General features: G+C 40.7%; 1 protein-coding gene across 3 annotated transcripts in view; it reads left to right on the top strand.

Moving 5' to 3' along the window:
- NDST4 (N-deacetylase and N-sulfotransferase 4) overlaps window positions 1-17323 on the top strand; it is a 133381-nt gene that overhangs the window by 74298 nt on the left and 41760 nt on the right. For all 3 annotated transcript variants that reach the window (XM_028743691.2, XM_028743692.2, XM_028743695.2), the window contains 2 exons: window positions 4745-4930; window positions 7585-7713. In XM_028743691.2, the coding sequence (XP_028599524.2) occupies window positions 4745-4930; window positions 7585-7713 (315 nt within the window). The remainder of the gene's footprint in view (window positions 1-4744; window positions 4931-7584; window positions 7714-17323) is intronic.

Below are 17323 nucleotides of genomic sequence, written 5' to 3'. Positions count from 1 at the left end.
CTCACCCCATCACGGGGATTCGAACCGACCTTCTGATCAGCAAGTCCTAGGCTCTGTGGTTTAACCCACAGCACCACCTGCCTCCCTTTTTAGCACTAGGCTACTGCTAAATTTGACCCAGCTGCAGTGCAGAGCAATGTATCGTATATGCTAATAGTAAACTTAGACACTGCTATCAACAAGAAGGATATATCAGGAGGCTCAGAGGACCTTCACGCACACACACATTTTTTGGGAGGGAATTAAAGCCCGATAAGGCCCCAAATCTCACTTCCACCCTTAGATAACACGAGCCATAGCACATGCTCTCATTGTGGTTCCTGGCTCCCTTTTCCAAAATGCACCTTAAGCTCTTTCTTGCAGTCAGGCATAAGACAATGCAGCTCCATGAATATCTATCAGAGCTCCCTACCTCATCCCTATTGATTTCAGTGGATTGTGGCCAGAATATTCACAAGCCACACAATCATTAAAGCTGTAGTCCTCAATTGCACACAGCAGGATAAACATGTAATACTTTGAAATACTGAAAACTGGAAGGGTTGTTGATAGGTTCAAAATGAAAAAAAAATTTTTGAAACTTTACAAAAATAAAATAATGCATTAAGCTGACACAGTAAAAAAAATAATCTCCTAGGGGAAGTCTCAGCCTGCCTGAACAATACTAGAAAAAACACATTCCAGTGCTAAAAGTAGATAAGAGCTTATGCAAATCTTTTAATTCAGCAAGGTGACAGCTTAGAAAATGCTGAGAGCCAACATATCACCTCTCTGCTTTTGACAAAACTGAAAGCAATTCAGCAGGGATCGCTTCTTCATCTAGCCTTGCTATGCCAACAGAGGACAAAACGATTTTCTTTCTCAGACTATTAGAAACATTGGATCTTCTATGTTAAAACAGACAGGTGTCTGTTTCAGGGCCACAAATACATGGGACTTTCAGGGCAGCTTCCTCTGTGGGGTATTTCAATAAAGGCCACTCCCAGACATTACAGCTGTAGGTTTTTTTAAGTCCCTATCTTTTTACTTGAGGCAAGTATGCAGGCAGTAAAACCCAATTGGGTTTTATTATGATACAGTGGCGTAGCGTGGGTTGTCAGCACCCGGGGCAAGGCAAGTAATTTGCGCCCCCTAACCCGTGGATTTGCGCCCCCTAACCCGTGGATTTGCCCTAACCCCAGATGTTGCGCCCAGTGCGGCTGGCCCCCCCTGCACCCCCCACGCTACGCCACTGTTATGATATGTCGAGAACACTTCTGTTCAAGAAGCAGGTTCTTTTATAATTTTTCAGCTAGTGTTCAGCACTCAATTTACCCAAGCATCTGCTGAAGCTCAAGCTGTCCAATGCTTCTTTTTGGATGCACTTTCTCCGGGTTACAGATCCTCCAAACTAGACAGGATATCAAATATGTGATTGACTTTAATGTGTCAGGGGTGTTGTCATCATTGTTCTAAATCACACCCAACAAATTTAGTTGCCAATAAGTCAACAGGCATATTACTATTCTTATAGTACTGTAACAGGAGTGGGTGGTGCTATGGTCTAAACCACTGAGCCTCTTGGGCTTGCTGATCAGAAAGTCAGTGGTTCGAATCCGCACGATGGTGTGAGCTCCCATTGCTCCAGCTTCTGCCAACCTAGCAGTTCGAAAGCACACTAGTGCAAGTAGATAAATTGGTATCGCTGTGGCGGGAAGGTAAACAGCGTTTTCGTGCACTGCTCTGGTTTCCGTCACAGTCTTCCGTTGCACCAGAAGCAGTATAGGCATGCTGGCCACATGACCCAGAAAGCTGTCTATGGACAAACGCCGGCTCCCTCAGCCTGAAAGAGAGATGAGCGCTGCACCCCATAGTCACCTTTGACTGGACTTAACAGTCCAGGGGTCTTTTACCTTTACCTTACTCTTATATTTATCATTGTCTCTGATTTGGCCTTGCTCCATAGAAAGTAACATCTCTATACATTACTAAGAAGTTACATGAATCATAGAATTGTTGAGTCCACCTTCCTTCAGTGCAAGAACCTTTTGCCTTACCCTGAGCGTAAGAGTCTCATGATCTACCAACTGAGCTATCCCAACTCATCCATTGTTCTCTGTCATCATCTTGATTCAAAAAGCATTTGGTAAAGCCTTTGATGCAAGGAATGTGCCTAGCAGAACTGCAAGTTTGAAAGGTGCTCATTTAAGCATTCAAACTAATGTACTGAAGTGCAAAGAGTACTGAAGTGAAACAACCAGTACCATTTTACTTTTAGTAAGAATATCCGCATGTAATAGGGAATCCCTTTATATTTCCTACAGATGCCAAGTCTAAAGCCAGAAGTGTTAAGAGTAAATAATTCACTTTGCAAGGGCACATATTGCACTTCTAGAACTTGTGAAAACAGGAGGTGACTAATTTTGGCATTTTGACAGAAGCAATGAAATGTACAGTATCAGAATTTACTGATGCTTGAATGGATCACTCAACCTTATGTAAACATTCCAATATTTTATAGTGATCAAGCATCAAAGATCCCTTGTTCACTTTACATTTTCAGTATGGAATATAGCCTTGTTTTTGTTTTGTTTTTTCAGAAAAAAGGCCACCGATTTATTACATATTAAATTTCATCTCCAGCAACTAAGAAGAGAAGGATATTAAATTTCCTTTCAATAACATGTTAGCTTCTGTCCACTTTATTTGATTTTATCCTTCTCACTTATCAATCTAATATAGACATAGAGCTATTTTGTTTGTTCAGTCAGTTTTGGGGAACATTTCCCTACTCTTGTAAATTTCCTCCAGTGTGTCTTAACACTGAAAAAACCTAACAGCTACTTTAGTTGACATTTCCAAGGGTGATAATAATTAACACCTTTGCTGCTTGACAAGGGCCCTACTGATTTTTTGTCTTATGCATTTTTATTGGCATTTCAAATGAAGAAAGGAACAGTCCAGTAAATCATGTTGTCTGCTTGGCCAAATAACAGGGTGCAACAATTATTTGATCATAGGATATGGTTATACACGTTGTTGTTTTTTAAACACAGAACAGTAATTCTGGAACACTAAAGTCAATTGGATGCCAATTAGAGCATGGGGTGTTCAGTTGGGCAAGGCAGTTAAGCCTTAAGCCCCATGCAGATGCAATTTGATAAATGAATTCTAAAGAAGCAAGTTGGACTCAGACATGATGCACCTGCCTCTGGCAAAATAGCTTGCCTTAAATTAGACATGACAATCTTGCTGCCTCGGGGCAAGCCCTGAAACAAGGTGCAGGTTATCAAACCCTGGTAGGTGCTGATGAAGCTATTCCCCAAGGCTATGCCTAGAAGGCTGGACCCTTTTCCACATCAGAACCCTGGGGGTTTAAAAAATTATTTTTAACAAGGGGAAGTGAGTCAGCAGTGAAGTTGTGAGCTCAAGAGCAGGAGCCCAGGATAAGGATCAAGAAAAGGTGAAGGAGAGGGAAAGTCATAGAAGAAAAATCCTCTACAGCGCATTGAGCTAGTCTTGAAAGGAGCAAGATACCAAGCTTTCAAGTTACACCAAATTCTTCCCCGGTGCTTTCAGAACAATTTGCATTGCGAGATTCATGGCTGCATAGGTCACTTCGATACCGTACATTTAACATGCTCTTATAGCAATTTTCAGTCATGTTTTTACCCTGAATAATGATGCATCAGGTGTTCAGGTTGGGCTTCAATTACCCAAAACTGTCTTAGAAAAGAGAAAGACTTTTCTCCCGGTCCTTGGCCAGGGAGCAAATAACCTGCTGTCTTTCATGTCCAGAAGGGTGAAGAATGCTTCTTCACATGCCATCATTGATTCCCTTGCCCTCACTTAGTTGGTTAGCTAATCAGGCGATGCTCTAAAAAGTTGTTTTTCTTTTCTTTTTCTTTTTTATAAATCATTTTTATTAGTTTTCCAATAAGAACATCCAATTAACAAAATCATCAAATCAGCCCAGATTGGAAGATTGGAATGAAGTCAAGAAAACCTGCGCTGGCAAATTGACAGTTGAAAATATATGTATACACAAATAAAACTATACCCAATGGATGAAAGGACATATGATCTCTGACATGACTGAGAATCGCACAGCCAGGGAGGGGGAACTTTAAAGCGTTAAGGTCAGAATGTGGAAAATATGAGAACAACAAGAAGAAGGCAGAGATGAAAATATTGGAGATATACTTCAGAGGTCCAGAGTATGGGAAGCCCCAAAAATTACTAATTTGGATTGTAATTTGGCTGTTTTTTATTTTATTTTATTATTTTTAATTGGATTATGATAAAAAGTTATTTTTCAATAAATATAGCCTTCTTTACCACCTGAGGCTTTTTTCTGGGTGTGGGGGCAAGCTGTAGATATTGTACTAGCAAAACTGGAGAGTGGCTTGCAAAGCACCATTGGTGAGTCATTTGATGTGACACCTGGTGCTGCTTCCTGGCTAGAGGGGCTTACAACAAAGTCTGTCAAGCAGTTGTGGATCCCCTGGTTGACCCTTCTGCCTCCACTTTGTCGTCCTGCTATAGAACCTTCCTTATATGTGGAAAACACACCGACTAGCAAATGATTGGAAAGTGATAGACAAAAATAAGTAGGGTAAGAGACAGGTGATATTTCTCCCCAAAGTGGTGCAGTTTGGAATGAATGCTTCCACATCATTGACCACTGCTTCCTCTAATGATAAACTTGTTGACATTTTATAGTATTGTCCTACAAGGAGTAGTGTTCTTTGTTTTTCGTCTCCAGGAACATGGTATTCCAACTGACATGGGCTATGCAGTGGCTCCACACCATTCTGGCGTCTACCCTGTTCATATTCAGCTTTATGAAGCCTGGAAGAAAGTCTGGGGTATTAAAGTCACCAGCACTGAAGAGTACCCTCATCTGAAACCTGCACGGTACAGGCGGGGCTTCATCCACAATGGCATCATGGTACATTGCATTTCCATTACTTCATAATCGTATCTTGGTAAAAATGACTAAAGCAATGCTATTATTCACATTGCTTGGAGTTTTAAAAGTGGTCTTTAAAAACCACCAGTGACAGAGAACTTTAAGAAGCTGCCACACTTGAATTGTACATTTTGCAATCCCAGCTGGTGGTTCAGTTCCCTTCTGTGCTTTCACTAGAAACTGGGAGGGCACTTGAAAAGAATATCCAACCTACAAATTTCTTTAATTAATAAGTGCAAAAAAAATAAAATCCTTCAGTTTGCATGAATCGCTTTACAGAGGTTTGACTATAGGCAAAATTACTGATTTATTTTGCATAAAATTTTAAATGCCTCTGGATCATGCTTTGGAAAGAAAGGGAACATTCAGAAAGGGAGCATGATTATACCTCAGAGCTATTCCTCTGGCTGCCCTTCTGTATAAGATAACAACATACTTTATCCATGTTGTCAACAAACTCAGATGGGCTGCATATTTCTCCTGCCAGTGTGCTGTGACAGGGTTCAAGCAACAGTCACCATTGCATAAAAGTGAGGCAATTCCCAGCCAAGGTACAGAGAGGACAGCTGCTTAAATTTTCCACTGAATGTCATGGCATGAGGTCAAAGCTGTTGGTCCTAGGTCATGTTTACCTAGATTAACTTGGCCCATCACTGAGGAAAAAAGGCTCTGGCTAGCTGGCAGCTGTACTAACCAAACTAGCAAGAAGAACAGATTGGAGAAAGGGGGGGGGGGGAGACCACAGATTAACATTATCTCCAAATGAAACGTCAAGGAACTTTTAGGCAGATGGAAATCAGAAACACTTATTACATGCCATCAGTACTATACCAGTAGGAAATATGGCTCAATATGTTTAATTAAGGGTAGTTTCTTTCTGGATGTCACTATGAAACAGGTGAATTGATTACCAACATGTATTTTGAGCCCTTTATTGGTTTCTGAAATGGAGAAAGTTGAGCCACAGAAACAAACACACTATTGCAGTTCCCATAATGCTTCTGTGGTTGAAAGTTTTGACTTAAAGAAGTGGTTTCAAACCATTCAGCAGAAGTAAAGAGGATTACCTTTTCATGAAAAACCATTTATATCTACACTATCTGCGCTGTTTGCGGAAGCAGTTATGGCCAGAGGTTTATTTGTGTTGAAAAAGAACTACATACATTGGAAGATGGAAATACAAATAGCTACTTGTGAGGATGCTCAGGGCATCTACGTACTCTATGGTGTCACTAACACTATGTACTAACACTATGTCACTAACACCAGGGTGATTCAGACCATGCTGTAATGTACGTACTCTGAATATCAGCAAGGGGATGATGACAATATGTGGTAGTGATCACTAGCTTAGATGGCTTTGAAAGGGGATTTGGGCAAATGCATGGTTACTAACCATGTTAGCTATATGGAGACACCAAGATCAGAAGCAATGTGCCACTGAATCCTAGCTGCTTAGGACCAACAATGGAAGGTTATTGCCTTCACCTCCATAGGCATCTGGCTTGACAATGTAGGAAAATAGAATGGACTAAATGGACCATTGGTCTAATCCAGCTGGGCTCTACAGTACTTACTTACTTATTTACTTACTTAGGTAAAGGTAAAGGGACCTCTGACCGACTCTGGGGTTGCGCGCTCATCTCGCTCTATAGGCCGAGGGAGCCGACGCTTGTCCGCAGACAGCTTCCAGGTCATGTGGCCAGCATGACCAAGCCGCTTCTGGCGAACCAGAGCAGCACACGGAAACACTGTTTACCTTCCCGTCAGAGCAGTGCCTATTTATTTACTTGCACTTTGACGTGCTTTCGAACTGCTAGGTTGGCAGGAGCAGGCACCGAGCAACGGGAGCTCACCCCGTCGCGGGGATTCGAACCGCCGACCTTCTGATCGGCAAGCCCTAGGCTCTGTGGTTTAACCGTCTTACTTACTTACTTACTTACTTACTTACTTACTTACTTACTTATTTGTTTCATAATATTTATATGCCACTTAATGGTTAAGAAAAACAATGATCCCCAAAGCCTTCTTTCCACACAAGCCCTGTACAGGTGTTAGGTGTATGAAGAGAAGAAGCATGGTGAAAGGGGTTGCAAGTTCCACACAACTACTCACCACATTTGCCCCTTTGTGTAAGTAACAAAGAGAGTTATAGGGTTTGTTTGCTTGTTTAATATACATATATGTGTTGTAGCAGGTTCCATATTAGGTGTTTCTACCTGCACAAGAGACAAAGTGGAAGATAACCTCTAAGACTGCACTCAGTAGCTGCAGTTTATATAAGTATTTATAGTAAAAAAATAATTAAATGAAAAATGATATACAGTTTCTGTTTAGTCCATGGCACCATTTTAGTTGATCAAAAGCTTTTACATCTATTAAACTAACTGATTTAGTCAAATTAATATTAGATCCCATGAAATTTTGTGCTTAAAGATTAGGCCCAGGATTGAAGTGAACTAATTAGGGAGAGTTTTTAATGCAATTAATACCTCCTTCCCCTCAGCTGGATCTGGCCCTTTCTTAGATCAGAAAAAATAAATCTATGACATAATAGCAGAACTTCAATTATCAGGGGATCTAGGACATGGAGAAAACACACACATATAGATCTTTTTTGTCTTTATTTTCAGGTGCTCCCTCGACAGACGTGTGGACTTTTCACCCACACAATTTTCTACAAAGAATACCCTGGAGGGCCTCAAGAACTAGACAAAAGTATACGAGGAGGTGAACTGTTTCTTACCATCCTTCTCAACCCTGTATGTACTTCCTTTTGTTGTTATACAATTATAGTATAACTGATGTGGTGGTGGTGGTTTTCATTCCAAAGCACAAATAAAATCAGTTTGGTCTGAGACTAATATGAGCTTCATTATATGGAACAGCTGCATCCAGTACAATCGCTGTGTCATATTAGATTTTTGAATGGTGCTATATATAAAAGATCTCAATATATGGTTGTGATTATGATATTGTAGTATTTAAATGCTACTTATTCAAAACACTTCACATGCAACATTTTGTCATAATGATCTAATTCCATTTCAGTATTATGACCCCCTTTTTACAGATACAAGGTGGGGTGGAAGAACTGAGCTAAGTCTGGCTTCCCTAATATCCTCTAGTGAGTTCATAGCAGGGCATTCAAACCAAGGAATTCATGGTTTGTCTTAGGGTGTGTCTACGTAGAAGTTTTGAATTCACTAGGATTGACTTCCCAGTATGTATGCATAGGATTGCATCCTCAGTTTCTATGCTACACTAATATTTCATTTGGATATGTGCCTAGTCCTGAATTTATTTCATTTAAACTCCTTCTATTAACACAGCAGACACATTACAATATATTCTGCAACATTGTGTCTCCATTTCCAGGGATATTATGTCCATAAAAAACCCAAATTTGAGTATGTGTTTTCCTGCCCTGTAGAAGTGCCCACTCTTTCTTCCTAGACTGAATAAAGTCCAGGTATTTAGAATTTTGTATTGTAGGAAATACACCCAAGCAGAAAGGTTAAGAGGAACTAAAAGACTGGGAGAGACCTGAACATAATGGAAGTATGTTGCAGAAACCACCGACATAAAGTAACAGAATAAATCTGTATATTTCTCCATTATGGGTAGCAAAGCAAAACATAAACCAGTGTTTCCCAACAGGGGAGCCCAGGATATTCCAAGGGGGCCACAGGTGAAAATTGTGTAAATAAAGGGCCACAATATGAGGCTAGGGGCCCACAGAGGGAAGTGAAAAGTGAAGGAGGGGGATCATTTTTAAAATAAAAAAAAATCCTGATTGGCTGGCTAACCACTTGGCCAATCACAAGTAGGTAAGGGGGTGACCCACCAGGGCCTAGTGCATTTCCGGCGGTAGAGGGCAATCACTGAGGCTCCCATTTTGACCAGTAGAGCCCATGATCCAGAACCCCCAGGTCAGGTAAGTGCAGTGGAGGGGGTGGCAATAGGTAGGGCTGGGCGAGCCAGAGCTGCTTGTTGCTGCTGCCCAGTGGCAGCCTGGGTCTGACTCTGCAAGGCGCAGGGTGAAATCCACCCCAGTGCCTAGCCAAGTGGGGTTGTCTGGTGCTGCTGACTTGCATCTCGTAAATAACAAAGTGTCTACTCAGAAGAAAGCCGCACTGAGTTAAGTGGGCCTTACTTCCAGGTAATGGTCTGTGGGGCTCTGGTGTTTTATCTAGGCAGCCAGGGCTCCTCTGGATGACAAGACCTTTTTGCACCAGGTCAGGGAGGACCACCTGCTTTTTAAAATTCTCCTATATATACAGAACTCCCTGTGAGCCTTTTGGACTGCATCTGTAGGTTTCCCGGTCAAATAAGTGCTGTTTACTTTTTATAATACATGGAAGATATATATGTTTACTTTTTATAATACGTGGAAGAGCCAGCGTGGTGTAGTGGTTAAGAGCGGTGGACTCATAATCTGGGGAACCGGGTTCGCATTCCTGCTCCTCCACATGCAGCTGCTAGGCTAGTCACACTTCTTTGAAGTCTCTCAGCCTCACTCACCTCACAGAGGGTTTGTTGTGGGGCAGGAAGAAAAGGAGATTGTTAGCCACTTTGAGACTCCTTAAGGGGAGTGAAAGGCGGGATATCAAGTCCAAACTAAAAGATGGATCTCCCTCGGGAGGTTCTGGACTCTCCTTCCTTGGAGGCTCTCTAAGGAGAGGTTAGATGGCCATCTTACATGGATGCTTTAGATGAGTCTTCTACATTGCAGGGGGTTGCACTAGAAAGATGACCCTTGGGGTCTTTTCCAGCTCCATGATTCTGTTTTCCTGTTTCAGAAATATTTCATTCTGTTCCTATCATTTTACGCAGTTGTATTTTGTATAAATTATAAAAATTATAAATAAAACATGTTCTATTTCAAAAGAAATATTTAAATAGCTACCTTCCTACAGGTAGGACAGGGGAGGGTACATAAGTATAGCCAGGGTTTTTGTTACGGAGCAGGCTTTTGTTGGGGGGAGGCAGAAACTCAAATATGTATTGATTTTTACTTATGGGAGTCAGCTGCCCCCCTTGGCTACACCCATGGGGGGGCATAGGAAGGAAACAAGGTCGAAAGGGAGCCACAGTTGGAAAAAGGTTGGGAAACACTGACATAAACAAATCTAATGTATTGGAGCCTGGTTTCAGGTTATCATGTTATATAGGAGAATAGCATTCCTGCTATGAGCAGGGATGAATTTGTTGCACCACCACCCCTTACCTGAAGGAGAGTCTGAAAGGAATTTCCGCAAGGGGAAGGGGTAAGGTCACCTGACACAAGGTGACCAATCACAGGAAAGTGAACCTGGCCCATTTAGGGCTGCTTTGATTCCTCTCATCCTCTCTTTTACTTATGTTCAGAGGTAGGTTGAGCAATGATAGATAGAAAACAGCAAGAGCTATAGGCAACATCAAGCCAATAATTTTCCCAGATTTCCCCCTCAGCAGCTACCCTCACATTAATATATTATTCACACAGCTTCTCTCACAAGGAGCACAATAAGTTAATAAAGGCTCACTTCAGAATAGCCTTGAGACAAGTGCCAATTAAGAGATAATTAACTTGAGTTAAAAGGTTGCATGATTGTCCCACCAACGATTTACCAAACAAGCTTAATATGAATAGCTGCAAGCTTGTTTGTTTGTTTGCAAATTCCTTCAAAATCCCACTAAAAACAAAGCCGTTCTTGGCAACATGTCACCATGTGCAAATGCCACTCCCTTTATATACTTCCTGGTACAGAATTTTTTCAAACTTTGTAATACAGCACTTTAAAAAAATATATGATCTCCATGACTTCTTTATTCAGTTTTTATTTTCTAACCCATGTACACTTTTGATTGCCTCGGGTGGTTCTTCTGGATGAGCCCCTTTCAAACTGGTAAGGCACACCATTAGCTGGAACAAAAGGCTTAAAGCAGATGAACCTTTAATTAACTCTTTAAGCAATGAACATTGGCAATACATTACCACCACCAACCTTCTAACAGCTTCTAACAGCTCTTTGTTGTTGTTTAGTCGTTTAGTCGTGTCGTTTAGTCGTGTCGTGTCATTTAGTCGTGTCCGTCTCTTTGTGACCCCATGGACCAGAGCACGCCAGGCACTCCTGTCTTCCACTGCTTCCTGCAGTTTGGTCAAACTCATGTTGGTAGCTTCGAGAACACTGTCCAACCATCTCATCCTATGTCGTCCCCTTCTCCTTGTGCCCTCAATCTTTCCCAACATCAGGGTCTTTTCCAGGGAGTCTTCTCTTCTCATGAGGTGGCCAAAATATTGGAGCCTCAGCTTCACCATCTGTCCTTCCAGTGAGCACTCAGGGCTGATTTCCTTAAGAATGGAGAGGTTTGATCTTCTTGCAGTCCATGGGACTCTCAAGAGTCTCCTCCAGCACCATAGTTCAAAAGCATCAATTCTTTGACGATCAGCCTTCTTTATGGTCCAGCTCTCACTTCCATACATCACTATTGGGAAAACCATAGCTTTAACTATATGGACCTTTGTTGGCAAGGTGATGTCTTTGCTTTTTAAGATGCTGTTTAAAATTTGAGGGCTTTATTAGGGTGGTTGTAGATAGCCCTCTGTTTGAAAAGCTGCACAGTTAAAGTTACCGTATTTTTCGCCCTATAGGTGCGGAGAGGTGTGCGAAGTCTGGGCGTGCTGAGCTCAGCGCGCCCAGCCTTCAGCATGCAGGCAACTCTCCGCAAGCAGCAGGAGCCCGGCTCAGCGAAAGCCTGCATTCACCCCATAGGGCGCACACACATTTTCCCTTCATTTTTGGAGGGGGAAAAGTGTGTCCTATGGAGCGAAAAATATGGTAGGTTTAAAGATAAAAGAGCCACAGGAAGGGAGATCAGGGATCTCGAAGTTGCCCATCAACAGTTATCACCTGGACCACACTGAGGAAGCACACAGCTCCAGGTGTTAATTGTTGTGATGCATTTTCTATTTTTTGGTGATCCATAGGCAGCTACCCTAAGCTTTACTCCCTGACCCAGTGATCTAAAGGCCTTTTTCTGCAGTTGGTTCTCTGTAGGGGATAGATTACCTCATGCTGGTCACAAGCTTGCCTCTTCTTTCAATCTTCACTATTTTTACAAGCTGTATGTTCTTCTGCATGACATAAATATCGTATGTTTCTTTAATTTTCACTGCTTAGTTGATTTGTTCTTTGAAAGTACAGTCAACTTACTCTGAAAGTATATGAATATGGTAACCACACCTCCATGTTTACATGTTATCACAGTCGCTCATTCCTTTGTACTTAGAATGTATCATGTTATTTTATGACAACTGACTTACAAAGAAATGCCCTATTTATCAAAAATATAGGGCACTGAGCAGTAGTGATATTATAATTCTTCTTTGTCAATTTATCAATTTATCATCTGATCCTGAGGCTTGTCAATGAACTTGCTATTTCTTCACTCCATTTACATGCCTTCTTAACATATCATCATTTATCAGTCAAGCTGAGTCAGTAATTCACTTTCACCATCCACCAGATCTTTGGAGTTTCAAGATTCCATTCATCCTAACACAGTTAGGACCTGCTATTTGTGATACCTTAAAATAATGTGCTGACATCCAAATCCCACTTGCACAAATGGGACTTACACTTTCTCTCCCTGTGCACCCAAAATCTTGGGAAGTCTTGGGAAACCTCTTGAATAGACTGGGAGGTTGTGGAGCTGCAATGAGGTGGACAGAAAAGATTATTCCATTGTGTCCATTGGCATAACATCGGATCTCACCCATACTAGCCCCATTAAATGTCCCACTAATTTAAGACCTCCAACAAGAGTTGCCCATGCATATATCTGTTACTTGATTTAAAGGTTATGAATAAACTGAGCTCTTGATGAGTATTTTTTCTAGGCCCAGACTTTTTAAACTTCTTGTGCTAGCTGTTTCTGTTCTTCACACAGTTACATAAGTAGATGGATTTCTGTCCTGTTCTTTTTCTGGACTGTTTCCGGTGCACTTAGGGAGTTGGTCTTATGTCCCTCAAAATATTCCAATTTCCAGTTGTCCAGAATAATTTTATTTTAAAGTGCAAGAAATTGTATTGGGATAGACAAACATTTAGCTTTAAAAAAGTAGGTCATCATTTAAGTATGTGTTGTGGAGTCTAGTTTTAGACACCTATATATTAAAATGATGGTGTCTGGACTTCAGGAATAAAGCATGGTTTGACTTCAAAGAGATTTAGAGTAGATTCAGATATTCGGAGCACTTTTATTGAATATATGTTAAGTATAAGAGTACCTATACCTCAGTGTAAAGAGAACTGCTCTTTCTGAACTCTGCTTTTATTATTTAGAAGACATTTCTGTCTCCAAACTTGCTTATCACTGTCTCTACACTATGATTAGAAAATGTTCATTCCTTGACCAAGCCTTTGCTTCACTCTAATCCTTTCCAATGTACCTTCACTTCCTGCTTAAGCTTCTTATGATTTCCCCTGAACTACAGCTTGCTGAAGTTTCTGAAGTTCTGAATTCTGAAACTAGATTTCTGACTTATTTGATGTAATAGCATGCTGAAGCCGTTGATTGATTCACCATTTCAAGCATGCCATCACAAAAAATTTCAAACAGCTTGCTCTTAAAATGGCAAGTTTTTTTTTTCTTTTTGCTAATACCCTGCATTTCCTCCAAGGAGCTTACAACAAGAGTTTCTCGTCTAGGCACTGACCAAGGTGCTGAAGCTTGCATCCTATGCTTTCAGACCATCTCTGCAGTCTCGCCATGTTTCTCCTTGAGAAAGCTTTCACAAAGGGGAAGAGAGACTGTGGCCCACTTGAATCCCCAAAGGAAATTGCTGGCATTGAGAAAAACTTTGCAGAACAGTGTTCACAGCAGCACGCCATAATAAATTTACCCAAGAGGAGGCCTTGAAGAAGTCAAAGCATTTTAACATGAAATCTAGTAGACAATTATCCCTGTGATGCCTGTTTTCTTAACTGTTCTGTCCTGTTGATTGGAACGTTCATGTTCTGCATGAAATGTCATACTTTCCAGCCATTCTCCATCTCTAGCCCATCTCCCCCAGTTTCTTTAGGGGTCTTTTTATGGTCTTCAGTTTGAAAAGAGTAGTCATTAACATTGCACTATTCCAAATAACAGTCTTTGTGTGACCAAGGAACTTCTTATGACATTATTTTTGATGCCATCCTTTAAAACAGGGAATGATGTGGTATCTTATGAATGTTGCTGGACTCCCATGAGGCATAGCCAGCAAAGGGCCAGAGCTTATGACGGTTGTGGTGTACACAAAAAAAGTGGAGGTTACCATGTTGACTACAGCTGCTTTCGAGACACTTTGATATTTTATTATGTTTTTATAAGTGCTGGAAGCAGCCTAGAGTGGCTGGGGCTGGGGAAACCCAGCCAGATAGGTGGGGTGTAAATAACCGCTAACCCTATAGAACAGATTTAGGAGGCACATGGGGGCATGCAGTGAGAGGAGAAGGGAAGGGAAGTTCTTTGTGCAGCCAAGAGTGCTTGCACTAACCAGTGGCTAGGGAGTTGGATACTGCCCAAAGAATTTAACAAATGCTAAAATACAATTAAGGTTGGAGCTTTTTGTATATGAGGCAAAGGAATTCCAAAGGGCGGGTTATTGCAATATCATGAATAAGCAACAGGACAACCAGGAGGGCATGATCTGTAAAACCTAACCTCAATTTGCAGGTAGATTTGAGCTATTAATTGAGGCATGTTGGAATCATTAATGCTGGGTAATTGGCAAAATGAATTCTTAGCAACACATCCCTGCACTGCACATCTCTCTCCTAAAACCAGGGTGTATTTTCCCTGAGAGCCCTCACCGACTCATCAACATAACCTCCTGCCATTATTGTATTTTCTAACTGTATACACTCTGTGAGGGAAATAGAAAATAAATTCAGCTGAGTGGGTTAGACAGCCAAAGCAGCCAAGGAAATTAGATTTAATATCCTGATTAGGACAAAATAGCTGAGTATTTGGCTGCAGGTTTATAATTTAAGATTGAATTGCAGTGTCAGCAGCATTTACCATTCAATTGGAGAGGGATGTATATGCTAGTATATCTCCCCAGCAGTCTAGAAGGCATTCAGCTTGGAGGACAGCAGTATGGTCATTGTATCATTAACATTTCACTGAGAGAGATATTGAATAATGCTATAGTTATCCAGAGGAATAACAATAGGTAATGTATTCAATAAATAATAGTGCATTAAGGGGAGGGGGGAGAAGCAGGGAAATCTAGAGTTGCATGTACAAATGATAGCATGCATTATTCCTGATGGACAGCATTTATGTAGATAATTTAACTGTCTGAATTACACTTGGCATGAATAGAGACCCACAGAGCAATATATCATGAGACATTGTCAAAGCTAAATTCCATTATCTGTCACTGGAGGATAGCATGTTCTGCAGTTACGAAAGTATTGATCCAATAGATTTCTTTACAAAGCGCACGCAAATGCAACAGGTCACTGGGCAATTATCTTTAGGCTAAGACGCTGACTGAGCTTGGGACGGCACCCAGTGGAGTTTTAAAAGTTGTGGTTCTGTTCAATGAACAAGCATACCTTTTGCATTCGCTCTGCGGAATGCGCTGGAAAATTACTGGGTTGGATGATTTAGAATACAGGTTTTCAAAGCCTCAAGTAATGTCTTGATTTATAGTTGTGTCTTAAGAAAATTTTGAAGAATCAGCAGGGCAAAGTATAAAGGGGGACCAAGTGAATTATCTCGACTTCCAAAACAGCTATTACAACCAGTTAAACTCTGCATGACATCTCCCAAATGGAGTGTAAATAAAAATGCTGCCTACGTGAAAATAACTCTTGGTTTCAAATTCCATTATCTAATAGAAATTTTGTATTTCACTGAAATTCCCAGGTCTGTTCTCTCTGTTGCCCCCAGTTTGGTTAAGCCTTTGGCAATTTAGCCCATTTAGGCCAACTCTGATTCGTAAGTCTGTTCAAGTAGCAGTTCTGGCTCTAAAAATAGTAAATACAAAATGTCCATTTACCATATGGTATTTTGCTACTGTATGTGTATAAACAGTTGGTCAACTGGCTGAAATGCTTCTCTAACCCAATCTGGTTGTTTTAATATTATATCTTGTGCAAATTCAAAATTATGTTTCTCAACAGTGGCTTTGAGATGGCTGAGCAATTTTTATGCTGAACCAGAATTTTTAAAACCTTATTATGCAGAATAATGACAAGAAAATCATTAATATTTGTATAACCATCACTTTTTGAAATACCAGATAAGTACCAGAGTTTTATGTATATCTGATGACTGCGTAATATTCACAGACAAACGCAGCAATATTGTTCAAGTTCCTGGCACTGATCTTCTACATGTGTATCTATGGAATCGAATGCCTTGGATGTTGGTGTTTTTTTTAAAAAAAAACAGCAGCTTCAGGCTGTTTGCATTAAGGCCTTATCAAAATGCAGAACAGCAGCAAACTGCAAGGTTTAATCAGATTATTATGATAGGTATTATTTTCCTAACAACAAGCAATTATATCATTATTATGACACATGAAACATTTCTGTCACCCAAATACTGCACCAGATGGAATTTTGCATCTAACACATATTTAAAAAGAGGAGACTTAACAGCAAGTAAGAACCTTAACAAAATCTGTACACCATGTATAAATAAATGCATTTGGGGGGAAAGAACAGCTAGCAAATTTACCTAATTGTAACATTAAATCTACAGCCTTATAGCTGATCCTCAAAGCTCAATTGTTTTAAAACTTGTTGGTTAAACCCTGGTTGCTGACCTACATGTAGTGTCTCCCTTCCAGAAGACAAAACCAAGGCAATAACAGGTGCAAACAAACCAGACAGGACAACATTCTGGGATTTAAAATTGGCAGCACTGCCTCCGAATATTGACACAAATGACTGGGACAGACATTTTGCAATGTCCATCATATTGGCATCTGTCCCATCAGTTCTCTCCAAACTTTAGCAAAGTTACATTTCAGCAATCTTATCTAACAAAGGCCACTTGGCCACACATCATTTTGCGCAGGGCTGCTTAGTGAGCAACATTTCTGTTTCCCTTTCCTCACCAACCCTTGAAACTATTTCATTTTCAATGTTGACACTTTCCTTCCAGTGCTTTCCCCCCCTAGAAAAATAGGTTCCGGTACTCACCATGTTACAACTTGTTACAGTAAGTGCCATACTTTTTAACAACAAAAAAGAGGTACCAATACTAAGTATACTTGAGTATCCTCTGAAAAAAAAAAAAACTGTTTCCTTTCCCCTTGTACATGTTTCCTTCCCCCAGTACATGAAGATATTCTGGCAACAATTCAATCAAGGGTGCCATCAGGCAGCA

Source organism: Podarcis muralis, chromosome 9, assembly GCF_964188315.1.
Source record: "Podarcis muralis chromosome 9, rPodMur119.hap1.1, whole genome shotgun sequence".
NCBI lineage: Eukaryota > Metazoa > Chordata > Lepidosauria > Squamata > Lacertidae > Podarcis > Podarcis muralis.
The sequence above is the reverse complement of the archived record's forward strand: the minus strand, read 5'-3'. Positions and strand labels throughout refer to the sequence as shown.